Raw genomic sequence first — 15,640 nt, forward strand, 5'->3', positions numbered from 1 at the left:
CAATGTTTCTGGAAGGATAAACATTCTTGTTAAAAGAAGAAAACGAGTAATCAGTAAAGTCATTCATGCTTTTAAAAAGATAGATAAACACACTTATTAATAAACAAAGTTATAAATAGAGTTATTGATGCTTTTGGAAATAAAATATTATCAATGAAGTCGTTAATACTTTCTGAAAGATAATCATCCTTGTTAATAAAAAACGAGTTGTATATAAAGTCGTTAACGCTTTTGGAAAGATATATAAATATTCTTGTTAAAATTAGAAAATAAATAAATAAAGAGAAGTATGTTCCACTTTAAAAAAAATAAAAGTTACTTTTATTCTAAGAACATTTTGTTAAATGATATTTATATGATTCAACCTCAAAGCCTTTTAAATGTAGCGAACAACAACAAGGCTCGCAAATTAATGTGTATTCGAATCACATGAGCTAGTAATTTTCGATATGCTCATATTGGTGGTATTTTTGTTGTTGTAATCAAATAAGCAGTTTTATCTACAAATTCTGGTTGACACAAAGTCAACATTTTATAGAAGGATAAACTAAAAATTTTAAAGTCGATGTTATTGCGTTGTGAAATCTGTTTTTATGTATAGCTTCGTATGCTTGGTTTAATAATATCCAAGTTATACTTAGCTAGTAATAAAAAAGAAAAGAATTTATGAGTATTAAAGTTACTGGAAAAGGTACCACTTGCCAATTTTCATTGATGATCCGTGATATCTGGTCCACTGCTTCTGGGCATCACCTCCAACCAGGTAAACAAATCTGGATGATTCTGAACAGATCCAATTGGCCCTTGCGCATCTCTGGGAAGAGAGAAGAAAGGTTGATCACTAAAAAAAAATAGGGATCTCGAATTTTATCGGAAAAATATGGGGTGTTTACCATCTTCCAATCTTTTTCTGTCCCATTCTTTTTGGATCGAGATGTGCGTGGTGTTGTAGTATTTAAGCTTCCCAACAAATGATTCACATGAGGTGAATCTGATGGTGACATTGTCCAAGACCAGGAACAACAATGACTATACTGGTGTTGGATCCTCTCCCTAGCTTGTTCTTTTGATAGATATGGGTATCAATTCTAATTTATGATTATCTTTGTTTAGTGTACCCAATGTTAGCGTGTTAGAATCTACATTTTAGTTTCCATGTGTGTGTTTTTTTTGACGACATATTGCTTAATTGTTGTTGAGGAAAGCCTAACACCATTGATGAATCTACATTTTGGTTTCTATGTGTATTCTCTTTTTAATATGTCTAGGAGAAGGTACGATGTAAGAGCATCCACAGTGGGCGAGTATAACCAAAAATTTGGGATGAGATCGTAACACAGTGGGACGGAGTAAAGATCAAATCCCAACCAAAGATCAAATTCCAGACCAAATATGGTCGCGACCAAATCCCAAATTCTAATATAGTCGGGCGTAAATTTAAAGTACGCTTGTTGCTGGGCGTAAATTTAAAGTACGCTTGTTAACGGGCGTAAACCAAATTTACGTATGTTGGTGGGGCGGAATTTAAATTTACGTTTGTTGCGGGCGTAACATAAATTTACGCCTGATGAGACGGACATAAGAATTCCGCGCGTTGCCAGGCGGACACCAAAATTCCGCCCCTCTGGGGCGGACACCAAAATTCCGCCTCTCTGGGGCGGACACCAAAATTCCGCCCCTCTCAAACGGACTTTTTTTTTACGCCTTATCAGAAAAATTATGAAACATGAAATGAAAATTTTCGAACGTTAGAATGATAAATTTTTCGAACGTTGGCGTTGGAGATTGCGTAGCAGATTTTTGACCGTTGGTAAGATATTTATATCTTTCGAACGTTTGAAATTGAATGTTAATAACGGGTTTATTTTATACCTATATATACCAGATGAATTCCTTTAACATTTTCATATCATTCGTTTGTATTCGGCAAGAAAAAAATAGTATCAGGAAGAAAAAATAGTTTTCCATATTTCAAATCATTTTGAAAATTTTCATCGAATCGTTTTTAATGTCAACACCATGAATAGCAAGAGGTCCAAATTTTACGACAATCGAAGATGTCACGATGTGTAAAATTCATTTATCAATATCTCAAGATCCCGGCGTTGGAGCCGATCAATCAGAGATTGCGTTGTGGACTCGTATCAAGGATGATATTGAAGCTCATTTACCGGATAAACCAGAGCGGTCTTGGAGTTCCTGGCAAAAACGATTTCAGGGAATAAGTAAAGAAGTGGCGTTGTTTTCGGCAAAACAGGCGGAAGTGGAAGGTGAATATCATACGGGATGGGGTCCGGAAATGACCGTGAGTATTCTCTCTGTTTTGAAACAATTATTTTCTAATATTGAGATTCCCATGAACCTAATTGTTTTTAAAAACATTAACAGCTCGAAGAAGTAAACAAACGGTTTACGGAATGCAATCATGGAAGAAAATTTAGGCACGAAGAGTGCTACCCAATTGTCATAGAAAATATAAAATATAATCGTCGATCGACTTTTGTTTTTGATACGACGCACGATTTGGATAGTAGCGTGAATACCGAGGAAGATGGCACTCAAGTCGAGTCCGGTAACGACACAGATAAAGGAGACATAGAGAATACATACCTTCGTCAGATGGGAAAAAAAGCAGCTAAACGACTGAAGAAAACCGGGCGAGAGAAATCCAACCGCCAAGAGGAATTGATGGGAATAATTATTACACAGCAAGAAAATTTCAATTCTCATTACCGGGAACAATCAAGATTCAAGATGGAACAAAAAAAGGCCGAGTTTGCACAAAAACAAGCTGAGCATGCGGCTAAAATAGCCAAGGAGGTCGCAGACGATGAATTTCGCATCATGATGATGGATCTTTCCAAATTGGATCATGTACAAAAGGAGTACTTCGAACTTCGAAAGGCTTTAATAGTACGGGACAAAAGGAGCCAATTATAATCGTCAAAACGGGATAGTTCGAACCTTAAGTATTAAGTCTAATAATAAGTGATAATAGTTTTAGTAGTTTATTTACGTTTTAATATGTATTAATTTTGTCATTAGTCGTATTATTATGTAATATTTGGGATTTAATTTTATCTTCATTTAATTTAATCAACTTTAACTTATTTTGTAACATCTTACTTTAATTTACCAAGTGATGAGTATATGAAATAGAGTTAATACATTTCAATAAATTATTCGTTAAAATAAAATCACATAATTTTTTCATATGGGAAACAACATTTAATTCCAATATTTTGTCCTCGTCTCCAACCTTTTAATTCCCATATTCTGCCCATATATGTTCGATTAAGTCATCGCGCAAGCGAATATGCCTATCTTTGCTGCGCATATGACGTCGGCGTTGCTCAGCTCTAATTTGGGAAAACTCCTCACTGTTGCCTCTTAATATATTAACCGGTGTCGGGTTGCTACGATGATCATAAACATGTGGCCATTCACCGGGTAGACGCTCATCCTCGACTATCATATTATGTAAGATAATACACGTTTTCATGATATAGGCAAGCACATCTGGATTCCACATTCTAGCAGGTTGTTTGATGATTCCAAACTGTTGTTGAAGTACACCAAATCCCCGCTCTACGTCTTTTCTTGCACCCTCTTGCATCGCTGAAAATATCTCTTTTTTCCTACCAAGCGGATGTTTAAACGCCATAATAATAGTAGCAATTTCTGGATATATTCCATCACCTAGATAATACGGCATGTCATAAGAATGACCGTTTACCACATAGTTCACCGGTGGTGCTTTTCCCGTGACCAGACTTCGAAAAACATATGAACGGTTCATCACATTAATATCGTTGTTAGAGCCTGGCATACCAAAAAATGCATGCCAAAACCATAGATCATACGACACCACCGCCTCCAACACGATACTTTCGCTCCCTTTATACGCGGTGTAAGCCCCTGATTCGGCAGACGGACATTTATCCCATTTCCAATGCATGCAATCTAGGCTACCTATCATCCCTGGAAATCCTCTATCTTTGTTTTGGTTGAGCAACAACTCAACATCACCAGCCGTAGGTTCACGCAAATATTCTTTCCCATACACATTGACAATCGACTTGCAGAACCTCCGAGTTGCTTCCAACACCGTGGTTTCGCCTATGCGTAAGTACTCGTCTATTGCATCTGCCGCACATCCATAAGCTAACATTCGCACCGCTGCAGTTACTTTTTGATGAGGGTTTAATCCTAAAACTCCACACGCATCGGGCCTTTGCACAAAATATCTGTCTTCGGCTGTAACACCTTCCACTATTCTGTTAAACAATTGTCGACGCATCCTGAATCTTCTGCGAAAAACATTAGGTGGTTGGTTTGGATACGGAGAAAAATAGTCGTTCCACAGAAGTTCAGCACCAGTCTCACGATCTCTTGGTATTTTGATACGAGTTTGAGGCCATTTAGAATTGGTAACAAGGACTCCCATACTAACGGCCATGTTATTTTGCATAATTGCTATTGAATCATCATCCGAGGAATAAAAACTACTATTAGAAGAAGAAGAAGAAGATGAAACAGAAGAACAATAGTGAGCGGTATTCTCATATGCTTCCATATTCTATCCGAATCAGAATAAGTGTGTGATTGTAAAAAGAGGTGTGTTGGTATTTATAGAGTGAGTGACGGAGATCACATGCTTCCATTTTCCATCAGGATTAATAAATAAAATAACATAAAGTATTTGACAAATTTTGTAAACTGTTTGTCAGTGAGGTGTTTGTCGTATTGAAATGACTAGTCGGTGAAATTTGATAAAGTATTGAACTACTACTCGCTGAAATTTGATAGAAATTTGATAAAGATTGAAATGACTACTCGCTGAAATTTGATAAATTGAAATGACTACTCGCTGAAATTTGATAGAAATGATTGAGTATTGAAATGACTACTCACGACTACACATAACAAAGATAAATAACATAATAAATGTCTAGTATGACTACACATAACAAAGATAAATAACATAATAAATTCAAAGCTAAACCATATAAATAGTCATCACAGGCTAAACATTTCCCGTATCCGGAGGCCCGATCGCGGTGGGATAAAAGCCGTTCTCGGAATGGGCCTGACCGAGGACGTTGAAGATGATCCTTGACTCATAGAACTCCACACTTGTGGGGCAATGTGGGGGAAAAGGCGCCGAATCCAATGGAAGGTTGGATGGTGTGTGGCGTTCGGAAAAGAGACAGTTGATACTCCAATTCCGTGATCTTATTATTCTGGTTTCCTATAAGTTCATCTTTCGCTAATAGACACTCCATCCTATCTTTCGTTTCTCGTAATGTAAAATCTCGAAATTGTTTAGTAAAATCAGCATATTCTTGGAATAATGCATAACTATCGCCCTGTCATGAAAAAATGAGATAGATGAGATTTTTTTTTTTTTGAATAGCAATGTAAAGTTGAACGAACACTTACGGGCGATAATTGTTGTTGCGGTGGAATAAGAACATGTTCATCTGGTTTTCCAAGTTCGGTAGAATAGAAGTCACCGCGTACCCAAATGTTTGGACCTCCCAATCAGGATGTGTCACATATTTTCTGAAATTAGTAACCTTTTTCCAATACTCTAAATATACTTCATACTGCACAACTTGCACCACCTCGGTTGCATCAACAAAACCGTCCGCTAGCAGGAGTTATGCTTGGTCATCACCCAAATGCCCAATAATTACATGTAGTTTCATGGGAACAGCAAACGAGGGATGGTTTTGCCTCCAACATCTTCTCCTGTAAACATTATGCTGTATAACCAAAAAGGGAATATAATTGTAGTGAGTACGTTATTAATTAGATAAATAACGAAAAATAAAAAACTATGTTATTGACGATTAATATTAATGATATAATATAAAAAATCATGTCTAACTCACAACGCCATTCCAAGAAAATATCCATCTCGAGTCCGACAGCTTCCTAGCAGACTTTCCCATCTCAGAACTGAGGACGTCGGTGTATGATTCCCATGGGTGCCATGTCACTTGGTCAATCGTCAGCTGATTCAGTAAAATCCTACAACGAATAATATCATTCTGACACCTCCTTCCATTCCATCTGGAAATTACAGGCCATTTCTGTTCATTACCGGTCATTGAGATGTCTGGTCGACATATGCCTAGGTATTCATACCCCCAAAACTAGTCCATAAAATTAATGAATCAAATTAATATATCCAAGGAAATAAACTTAAATGAAAATATACTTTACGTTGAAAATTAAAAAAAATCGATTACCAAAATACCTCTAATATTTGGAAGGGCCCGCTTAGTGCCTTCTGTTGTTTCCTACAAGCTTGTCGGAGACCTGCATACAATCTCGAAAAGGCACTACCGCCCCAGTCAAGGTCTTGTATTTTATCAATTTCTTCGAAAGCAGCTAACCATCCAGCATCAATATAGTTCTTTGCATTAGAAAGAAAAATTGACCCAAAACATACATAAAAAAGGCAATTGCTATTCTATGGGCGAGGAGAGAATCTTCATTAGCCGCCACCAACTTATCTTCTTTGAAGTATGAGCTTAAATATGTAATTGTAATTGAGTTTGATACCCACGACGCGCCTCTTGTTCCCTGTGTGATATCCGGAAAAATCTTCTCACGGACATAGTCAAATTGGTATAGGCTCGAATCATACGGAACTACATAACCATCACCGATACTCAGTCCAGTTAACATGACCCAATCTAATGGCGTGAACCCCATCTCACCAAATGGAAAATGGAACGTGTTGGTTGTATCCCAAAACCTCTCAACAATATAATCAACAACGGCATGTTGGGTACGCTACACTCTATGTTCAACAATTTTTCCCACCCCGCTTTTTCAATCAAATATTTAACTCTAGGACAATGTATTGAAATAAATTTATAATAATGAATTACCGATGCCAGACATCCACGATGTTTAAACTTAAATGTTGGTGCGTCTGAAAATGTAATGTCTTCAGTAGCGTGCGGCTTATCATCTTCCACTATAGGAAACCTCCCTAACCCGGGACATCGACCTCCTCAATTTGACCGGTAGAGATTAAGTTGTAATCAGCTTCGGTAGATTTTTGTCTCTTGTTGGTCTTTTGGCGACCACTAAACCTCGATATAAACTTGTTCATTCTACGCACAAACATGTTAAATACAATTTCATAATTAAAAGACCAATCCACGAACCATAATAGACATAAATTTAACCGAACAAAATTTCAACATCATAAAATTCCATAAACATAAATTTAACCAAAAAAATAATTATCCAATTAACTATATTTATAACTATTTATAATTAACAAAAAATTCAATTAAATACGAAACTAAATTAACAAAAAGATAAATTAAATTAAATCACGTAACTAAATTAACAAAAAATAATTATCCAATTAACTATATTTATAACTATTTATAATTAACAAAAAAATAAATTAAATTACGAAATTAAATTAACAAAAAAATATATTAAATTAAATCACGTAACTAAATTAACAAAAAATAATTATCCAATTATTAATATTTATAACTATTAAATAAAACAAAAAATTAAATTAAATTCCGAAACAGTAACAAAAGTAATAACATTAACATTAACATACTATTGGATTAAGATGTGATTAACCCAATTTTAATAAGATTTGATTAACCCAATATGAATATCCAATTAGTAATAAAGTCTGATTCAATTTTCAACGTAAAAACCCTAAATAAATTCGAACAAAAAATACAATACATGATATTATTACACAAATTGAATAAAGAAAGTAGAAAATACATACCTTATAATGGAGTTTTTAGGGTTTTTGTGGAGTTTTTAGGGTTTTTGTGCGGTTGGTAGATGGAATGGAGAAGAAGAATATGAACTGAAGAGGGCGGTGGTGAAGAGAAGAAGAATATGAACTGTGGAAGAATATGAACTGAGAAGAAGAAGGCTCGTGTAGAAGAGATGGGTTGTGGTTGGGAAGGAGAGGCGGTATTGTGGAAGGGGCGGTTGCTTAAGAGTACGCCCGATTTCATCGACGGACAGGGGAAGAGTACGCCCTAATGAAAACCTAATGGGCGGAAATTTGGATACGCCCGTCTCAGGCGTAAAAATATTTTACGCCTGACAAATTCATCACGCGGACAGCAGATGTCCGTCCGTACAATTCATCACGCGGACACCAGATGTTCGCCCGTCTGATCTCACACGTGCTGTGTGACCGTGTTTAACTCGGGCGGAATTTATTTTTACGTTTCTTCGAGTGGTCATTTGGAATCCGTCTGATAATCGGGCGGAATTTAAGATTCCGCCCCATACGAAACGTAATTTATATTTACGCTCGATAACAGACGTGATTTATATTTACGCCCGTTTGAAACGTAATTTATAATTCCGCGCAGAAATGAAACGTAACTAATACTTCCGTCCGTCTTCATGCGTAAAATTGTTTTACGCGCGACCAAATTTGGTCTTCTCCCCATGACGTCACAATACAAATTAAACTCATATTTAGTCTTTTTTTTTGGTCTTTGATCTTTGAGTTTAGTCGTACCATTGCAGACGCTCTAATCAACATCATATTTATTTTCTGGGTGTCGGAGGTGAATACCGAATTCCGAGTTACTGGCACGGTAAATAATTGCGTTTCAAACCTGGTCGGACTGGCTCGGTAAATAATTGCGTTTCAAACCTGGTCGGATGAGCAGTATTAGAAAACCAGAGTGTACCCCTTTTGCTATCAAGGGAATGGTATAGAGGCGGAATAAGTTCAGAGATTTCGGTTCAAGTAAGCAATCAAACCTCAAACCCTAATCTGTTTTCTCCCAAATTAAATGAAGTATGATGTTTCGATGATTATAATTCTAGTATTTTGCGTGTTTGATTTGAATCAGTTGTTATATTAGGGTTTAAAATTTTCTGTAAATAAATTAGGGTTTATACTTGAAATTAGTTGAATTTCAATCAAGTATCAACATGAATACATGATTATCTTCGTTTAATTAGGTTGTTTTTTAAATGTATGACTTGAATCAGTTGTTAATTTAGGGTTATTGGGATATGTCAGGTGAAATGAATAGGGATTCTGTAGTTTTCTCTGATAAATTGTGTAACTACCAATACTTCTCCCTCAAGAGGTTTCCGACGAAAAAAACTTCTGTTTAGAACCGCTGAATTTAGAGTTCTTATTAGGTATTAGAGGTTATAAACAAAAAAAATCTGTCAAAATTCAAGATTAAGGATTTTTGTAGTTGTCCTGGTATCACATTATTGATTATATTTGTGATAGTTTTTTTGATGCATGAAAATAATGTGGTGGAGCTCTGGTGGTTATTTCCTGTTAGTACCTGAAATCATTCTTTGCGATGATTTTATTTATCAAGGGAAGCATTAGGGTCTCCTTGAATTGGTATTTGATCGGTTTTTTTCTGCTTTCTTCCTGTTATTTGGATTTTGCTTAATTTGGAGTTTTCTTCAATTGTAGATAATGGGCAAGGAACGTAAGAAAAGTAGTAGTAGTAGAAGAGAAGAGAAGGATTATGGTAGCAGGGATAGAAGAGAAGATGTAGAGGAACCTGAGAAAGAAAGGATTAGAGATAAGGTTGTTAAGGAAAGAGAGTACGACCAAAAGGAGAAAAGTAGTAGAGATAAAGAAAGAGACAGGGATAGTAGAGCGAAAGATAAAGATATAGAAAAAGAGCATCATGATCGAGGGCGAGATAGAAAGGAGGAAGAACGAGGGAAGGATAGAGAGAAGGAACGAGATAGGCCAAAGGAAAGAGAAAGAGAGAAACATAAAGACAGAGAGAGGGAGAAGGAACGCGATAATAAGTCAGAGAAAGAGAAGAGTAGTAGAGGAAAGGATAGAGATACAGAGAAAGAGATTGATCGCGATAATAAAGATAGGTCTAAAGATAGGGCAATTGGAAGAAGTCGTGAAGATGGTCATGATAGAAGTAAGGATGGTAGAAAGGATGAGAAGCGAATCGAACAAGACGACAGTGACGACAGCTATAAGGAGCAGAAACAAAAGAATGAAACGGCATCAGCGGGAGTACACTTATCAACCTCACAAATAAAGGAGCGTATACAAGAGTAAGTCAAATTATGTTAATATGTTTTACGACCAATTAAATACCATTTTGTTTTTTAAAACTTGGACGAGATAAAAAGCCTAATTCCACATTCTTGAAGCTATTCTCCTCTAAGGGTTTTAATTCATGTCCCCATTAACAGGGTACAGCAATATAGTTGGATGAACTTGTATCATCAAATTTTTACTAATGCATTATGTGGCCAAAAATGAGAACTCTCTAGAGCATCTTTTTTTAGCATTATGCCGCACTAAAAAATAATAACTCTTTACCATTGAATATTCTCTCGCCACGAGTGCATTTGCTGCCTTTGCCCTGCCATCTTAGGGAGTCCGATTTTGTGCGACCTCCTTAAAGAGTGTGCACGTAACATTTCGATGTCCGCCGTTGATTTACTTCAGGTAGTTATGTAACGAGGGTCGTGATTCTAAACATGGAGGGTAATGCGCCCAACAGTTTACTAATCAACCAATCAAAAAGAAATGTCAAATATACACTCTTTAGAGGAGTGTGCACATAATTGAACTCCATCTTAGGACACATCTGGATATGACCTTACATTATTAAACTTAAATGTAAAGTTTATACCGAAGTAGCATTAGAAGTTAGCTGGGCATTCTGTTACCAGAAAAGAATCATGTCTCTCAATGGGGTTTTGTCTATAATCTCTGATCTGGGCATCTGTCTGACATAAAGAGGAGCAAATGGATTCTGATATTTTCAATCTTGTAGTTTGAATGTTTGTCTGTCACCCTTTAGGTGTTTGTTTGTTAAAGATTAATTGTAAAATAGTGCTGGTATTTGTAGATTCCAGCAAATATTAAGTATTTGAATCTCTTCTCTAAGTAGGTTCATTACTGCAGAATGAAAGAAGAGAGGTTGAAGAAGAAATCTGAAAGCGTTTCTGAAGTTCTGTCATGGGTTACTAAAAGCCGCAAGCTCGAGGTGAAAAAAGTTTCCGAGAAAGAGAAAGCTTTACAACTCAAAAAGGTTTTCGAGGAGCAGGTTAGTTTGTCTCTGCTCTATTGTCCTTCACTTTCGTGTCAGTTGGTTAAGTGTGACATGGCTCATATGTCTGTATATTATACTGGTTTATTTACAGTTCTTTATCTTTAAAACCACATCTTTGCTTACTGATCTTTCCATCTTTTCTTCTCAGGATAACATTGAGGAAGTAGAAAGTGGAGATGAAGGCCGGGATCAGCACCTATCAAGTACAGCGTTTTACTCTTTAGTGTGAACACTTCTTTTTTATTAGCCCAAGTGACCTAAGTATAGGACAGTTAACTGAAGCCTAGGAAAACTTTGTAGCATAACACGTTCTCGGTTCTCTTATTGAGAAGAAAACAATGATTTTACTTTTACTAATCCAGAAGAGTTTTGTTACTGTCTGACTAAGTATTAGGGAGGACACGATAAATGAAGGTAGGGAAGGCAGATCAGGAACTATTTGTGGTACTGTCACCTAATGTGTGGATATCTTGCATTAGGCAAATGCTGCAAAGGTTATCCACCATCTCAACCAAATGATTGTGATAGAACATAAGTTTCAGCAAACATTTGGAGCTGAATTCTGTCCTCCTAGATGAGTCATTCTTAGTTTGTTCCCTGAATAAATACTACTTTTACAAGTTTTTAATTGAATGATAGTTTAATATGAATTTGAACTAGTACAGTTTAACTTATGCAACTTGTTCTTGCCATTTTCTTGCGTACTTACAAATAGAGGATCTAGCGGGAGTAAAAATTCTTCACGGACTTGATAAAGTAGTTGAAGGTGGAGCAGTTGTTTTGACTTTGAAGGATCAGAGTATACTTGCTGACGGCGACCTTAACGAAGGTAGTTTCTCTTAGCCGTTACCATACCATTTTGGGTGTGTTTTTTGTATTTTTTGGGAAATTTTAAAGCTAGGAACTCTTTTTTTTTTGTTCCAGAGGTTGACATGCTTGAAAATGTGGAGATTGGAGAGCAGAAACTAAGAGATGACGCCTACAAGGCTGCTAAAAAGAGGACTGGAACATACGATGACAAGTAAGATCTGTGGTATTCTTTGTGTTGCTTCGGTGCAAATAAACTTCCAATGACTAATTTGTTGCCAAATTTTCATTTAGGTTTGATGTTGATGGCATGTCTCAAAAGAAAATGCTTCCCCAGTATGATGATCCAGTTGATGATGAGGTTATTTTCTCTCATCTTGGCTATGGTTTTGTCAATACCTTTTGCTGGTTCTTATTATTTTACTTCACAGGTGGTAACGTTGGATGCAAGCGGCCGTTTTACTGGTGAAGCAGAGAAAAAGTTGGAGGAGGTAGTTTTCATCTCTTTACGGTTCTATTCTATTCAGTATGGCAAGCTAGAATGTCCGCAGATGATAATATTCCTTGTTTTTCTTTATCTGTTCTTCGACAGCTTCGTAAAAGACTGCATGGTGTCTCCACAATTAGTCGTTTTGAAGATCTAACATCTTCAGGGAAAATTTCTTCTGACTACTATACCCAAGAAGAGATGCTTCAATTTAAAAAACCCAAGAAGAAAAAATCTATGCGGAAGAAAGAGAGGTTGGATTTGGATGCCCTTGAAGCAGAAGCTATCTCTGTTGGGTTGGGTGTTGGGGATCGTGGTTCCAGAAAAGACGGGAAGATGCAGTCTGCTAAGGAAGAGCAAGTGAAATCCGAGGCACAGAAAAGGAGTGATGCATACCAATCTGCAATTGCGAAGGCAGCAGAGGCATCTAAAGCATTGCGTCTTGAGCAAGTTTCGATAGTTCCCGCGGTTGAAGATGATAACCCTGTTTTCGGAGATGAAGATGATGAACTATACAAATCATTAGAGAAAGCTAGAAAGCTAGCATTAAAAGAGCGAAATGCTGCATCTGGAGCTCAGGCAGTTTCTTCAGCTATTACTGCGAGCAACAAGTTCGCGGAAAGTCAAACGCCCTCTACTGAGGAAGTAGAAGATGACAAGGTTGTCTTTACAGAAGTAGAGGAGTTTGTTTGGGGTCTTCAGCTTGATGAAGGTAAATATTATTGTTTGTCTTTGTTAGGCTTTTCCTTTTGAAAGAACTTTGTGATGTCTTACTCACTATCTTTTCTGATTGATTTTTCTCTTTTATTTATCTCATTCATAAATATTTACTGTTTGTTTCTCAGAAGCTGATAAACCCGAAGGTCAAGATGTTTTCATGGAGGAAGATGAAATCCCCAAGTCTTCTGATCAAGAAATAAAAGATGTTGAGACAGGTGGTTGGACAGAGGTAAATGATGTCAATGAAGATGAGCGCTTGACTAACGAGGAGAAAGTGGATATTCTACCAGATGCGACCATCCATGAAGTTGCTGTTGGTAAAGGTTTATCAGCTACACTTCAGCTCCTTAAAGAAAGGGGAACGCTTAAGGATACTGTGGAATGGGGGGGCAGGAACATGGACAAGAAGAGAAGTAAGCTGGTGGGGATATACGACAATGATGGGTCAAAGGAAATTCAGATTATCAGGAGAGACGAGTTTGGTAGAATTGTAAGTGTTTCTTCTGATATATTCACATTCTTTTTGATATTTTCATTTTCTTATCTGATGACCTACTTTTTAGATTATAAGGCCTCCTGGAACTTAGTTACAAAGCATCAAAAAAATTTGACATTTACTCTGTGATTTATTTCATTATGTCCTGATCTCATTTTATTTTCTCCGCATCCTTCCTAGATGACTCCAAAAGAAGCTTTCAGGAATATTTCTCATAAGTTCCACGGAAAAGGCCCGGGCAAGATGAAGCAAGAAAAACGCCAGAAACAGTATCAAGAAGAAATGAAGCTGAAGCAGATGAAAAATTCCGACACACCCTCTCAGTCAATGGAGCGAATGAGGGAGGCACAAGCTCGGATGAGGACTCCGTATCTTGTACTAAGTGGGCATGTCAGGCCAGGGTATGTTATCTACGTCCTTTTGCTTTTGCTGTTGGATTGTTGTAGGATCAAAGTTGGTTACCACTCATTGCCACTGAATAATTAAGAGTTCTGTCTATGCCTGCTCTAATATCTAAAGCGGTCTGTAACTGCAAGGGCGTCGTAGATATTGCTTATGGTTTTGGATTTTGCTGGAGTTCTTCTCTTTTGGTTGATTGGAGTTTTACTAATATAGTATACTTTCTTTTCCAGGCAAACTAGTGATCCCAGTAGTGGTTTTGCCACCGTTTCAGACCTTCCTGGTGGTGGCTTGACACCCATGCTTGGCAACACCAAGGTCAGTTAACTCATTCCGTCCGTGTTTATGGTAGGATTTGTGCATTCTAATGTTTAGTATAATGGCTATGTATGACATGAATTGACTACATTTTTCCTTTCAGGTTGAGCATTTCCTAGGAATCAAGCGCAAGGGTAATACCAGTGACAGAGATGATTCTACTAGCATGGGTCCTCCAAAGAAGCCTAGGAACTGATATAGGTCATAGAAAAGCGGGATGTTAAATCAATAGTCACAGTATTTATTTATTTTTGTGAAACTGCAGAAATTTATTAAACGAGAAGTAGGAGTTTTTACATGGTTTGCAATTGCATCTTCCAGCAATTGAGTAGGGATATTGCTGGGAGGTGAAAGAAGCCACACTCCACTCATTCTATCAACTGACTGTATCTAGTTCAGATTGTAATTCGGCAACTCTCGGGAGGTAAAAAAATGTAAAATAATTTTTGATTTCAAGAATTAAATTGTGGATTCTCCAGTCTGCCACTAGCAAAATGCACCTTCCCCGTTCCCAAGTCCTCTGTGCTCACAGCATCAGCTAGGTAGATCCTGTACTTTGACGAGTTGGTTGTCCTGGTCTGGAATTGGATTCATCACGATCTAAAGTTGGCAAGTACACAGGGCCCCGCCAAACCTACGAAATATCTTGACTGGTCTGGTCTAAAAAAGTCAAAAACTGTTAAAAAGAGGTTCTCTTGGATAGCTGGAGTCGGGGCAGGGAATGCAAAATTTGGATTTCCTTTGTCTGCTTTTTCACATCTTCCAGGAGTCCGACAATTAAATTAGCATATTGTTGTGAATCATGCTGAACGGGTTTCATGCTTGGGCATCTTTTTTCATTTATCTTCTACCTTTCTCAATTGTGAACGCAGCGATTCTTCCTTCCATTTTCAGCTGTGAAGAAATAAGAATTAGGCTAAGACATCCAGCGATTTGAAAAACAAAAAATGTCATTCAAAATCAAAGACAGCAAATATGGTAACGAAGTGCTTTTAGAAATCAATGATACAATCCGGAATGACAATCCCAACAAATTGTAGAGAACTTTACATGTTATCAGCCAACATAAATGGCGTATGGAAGCGACTCTATGCACATCAAGAAATAATACTAGCAGTTGATGGAGTAACCCAAGATACCACATTTTGTGTTCAAAGGGGGTATTACCACCAACTATCAGATTTGCACCAGAACCTGCATCCAGCACAATGTCAAAACGTAGTACAACCCATTCAGGAGGCTAATGCAGGGGTTGATGGATTACAACTTAGTGTCTTGGATTTTGTGGGGTATATCCACTGTAAAACCTCACGAGACAACACT

At 37.1% G+C, this 15,640-nt stretch overlaps 1 protein-coding gene across 1 annotated transcript; it reads left to right on the plus strand.

Moving 5' to 3' along the window:
• Positions 1–8,679: 8,679 nt before the first annotated feature.
• On the plus strand, positions 8,680–14,795 carry LOC113310541 (SART-1 family protein DOT2-like). Its single transcript, XM_026559241.1, has 13 exons — positions 8,680–8,773; positions 9,470–10,080; positions 10,943–11,084; positions 11,239–11,293; positions 11,806–11,919; positions 12,015–12,111; positions 12,192–12,258; positions 12,329–12,388; positions 12,490–13,096; positions 13,230–13,594; positions 13,781–14,001; positions 14,233–14,317; positions 14,421–14,795. The coding sequence occupies exons 2-13, from the start codon at positions 9,473–9,475 to the stop codon at positions 14,511–14,513; spliced, it is 2,514 nt and encodes an 837-aa protein (XP_026415026.1). The 5' UTR covers positions 8,680–8,773; positions 9,470–9,472; the 3' UTR covers positions 14,514–14,795.
• Positions 14,796–15,640: the final 845 nt, after the last annotated feature.

This window comes from Papaver somniferum, chromosome 9 (genome assembly GCF_003573695.1).
Source record: "Papaver somniferum cultivar HN1 chromosome 9, ASM357369v1, whole genome shotgun sequence".
Classification (NCBI taxonomy): domain Eukaryota; kingdom Viridiplantae; phylum Streptophyta; class Magnoliopsida; order Ranunculales; family Papaveraceae; genus Papaver; species Papaver somniferum.

Bases quoted from the DNA above. Each gene is read 5' to 3' on its own strand.
- LOC113310541 (XM_026559241.1), top strand. From the start codon at position 9,473: ATGGGCAAGGAACGTAAGAAAAGTAGTAGTAGTAGAAGAGAAGAGAAG. The intron at 12,389-12,489 runs GTAGTTTTCATC...GTTCTTCGACAG, and splicing joins CAGAGAAAAAGTTGGAGGAG to CTTCGTAAAAGACTGCATGG. The intron at 14,002-14,232 runs GTATGTTATCTA...TTTCTTTTCCAG, and splicing joins AGTGGGCATGTCAGGCCAGG to GCAAACTAGTGATCCCAGTA.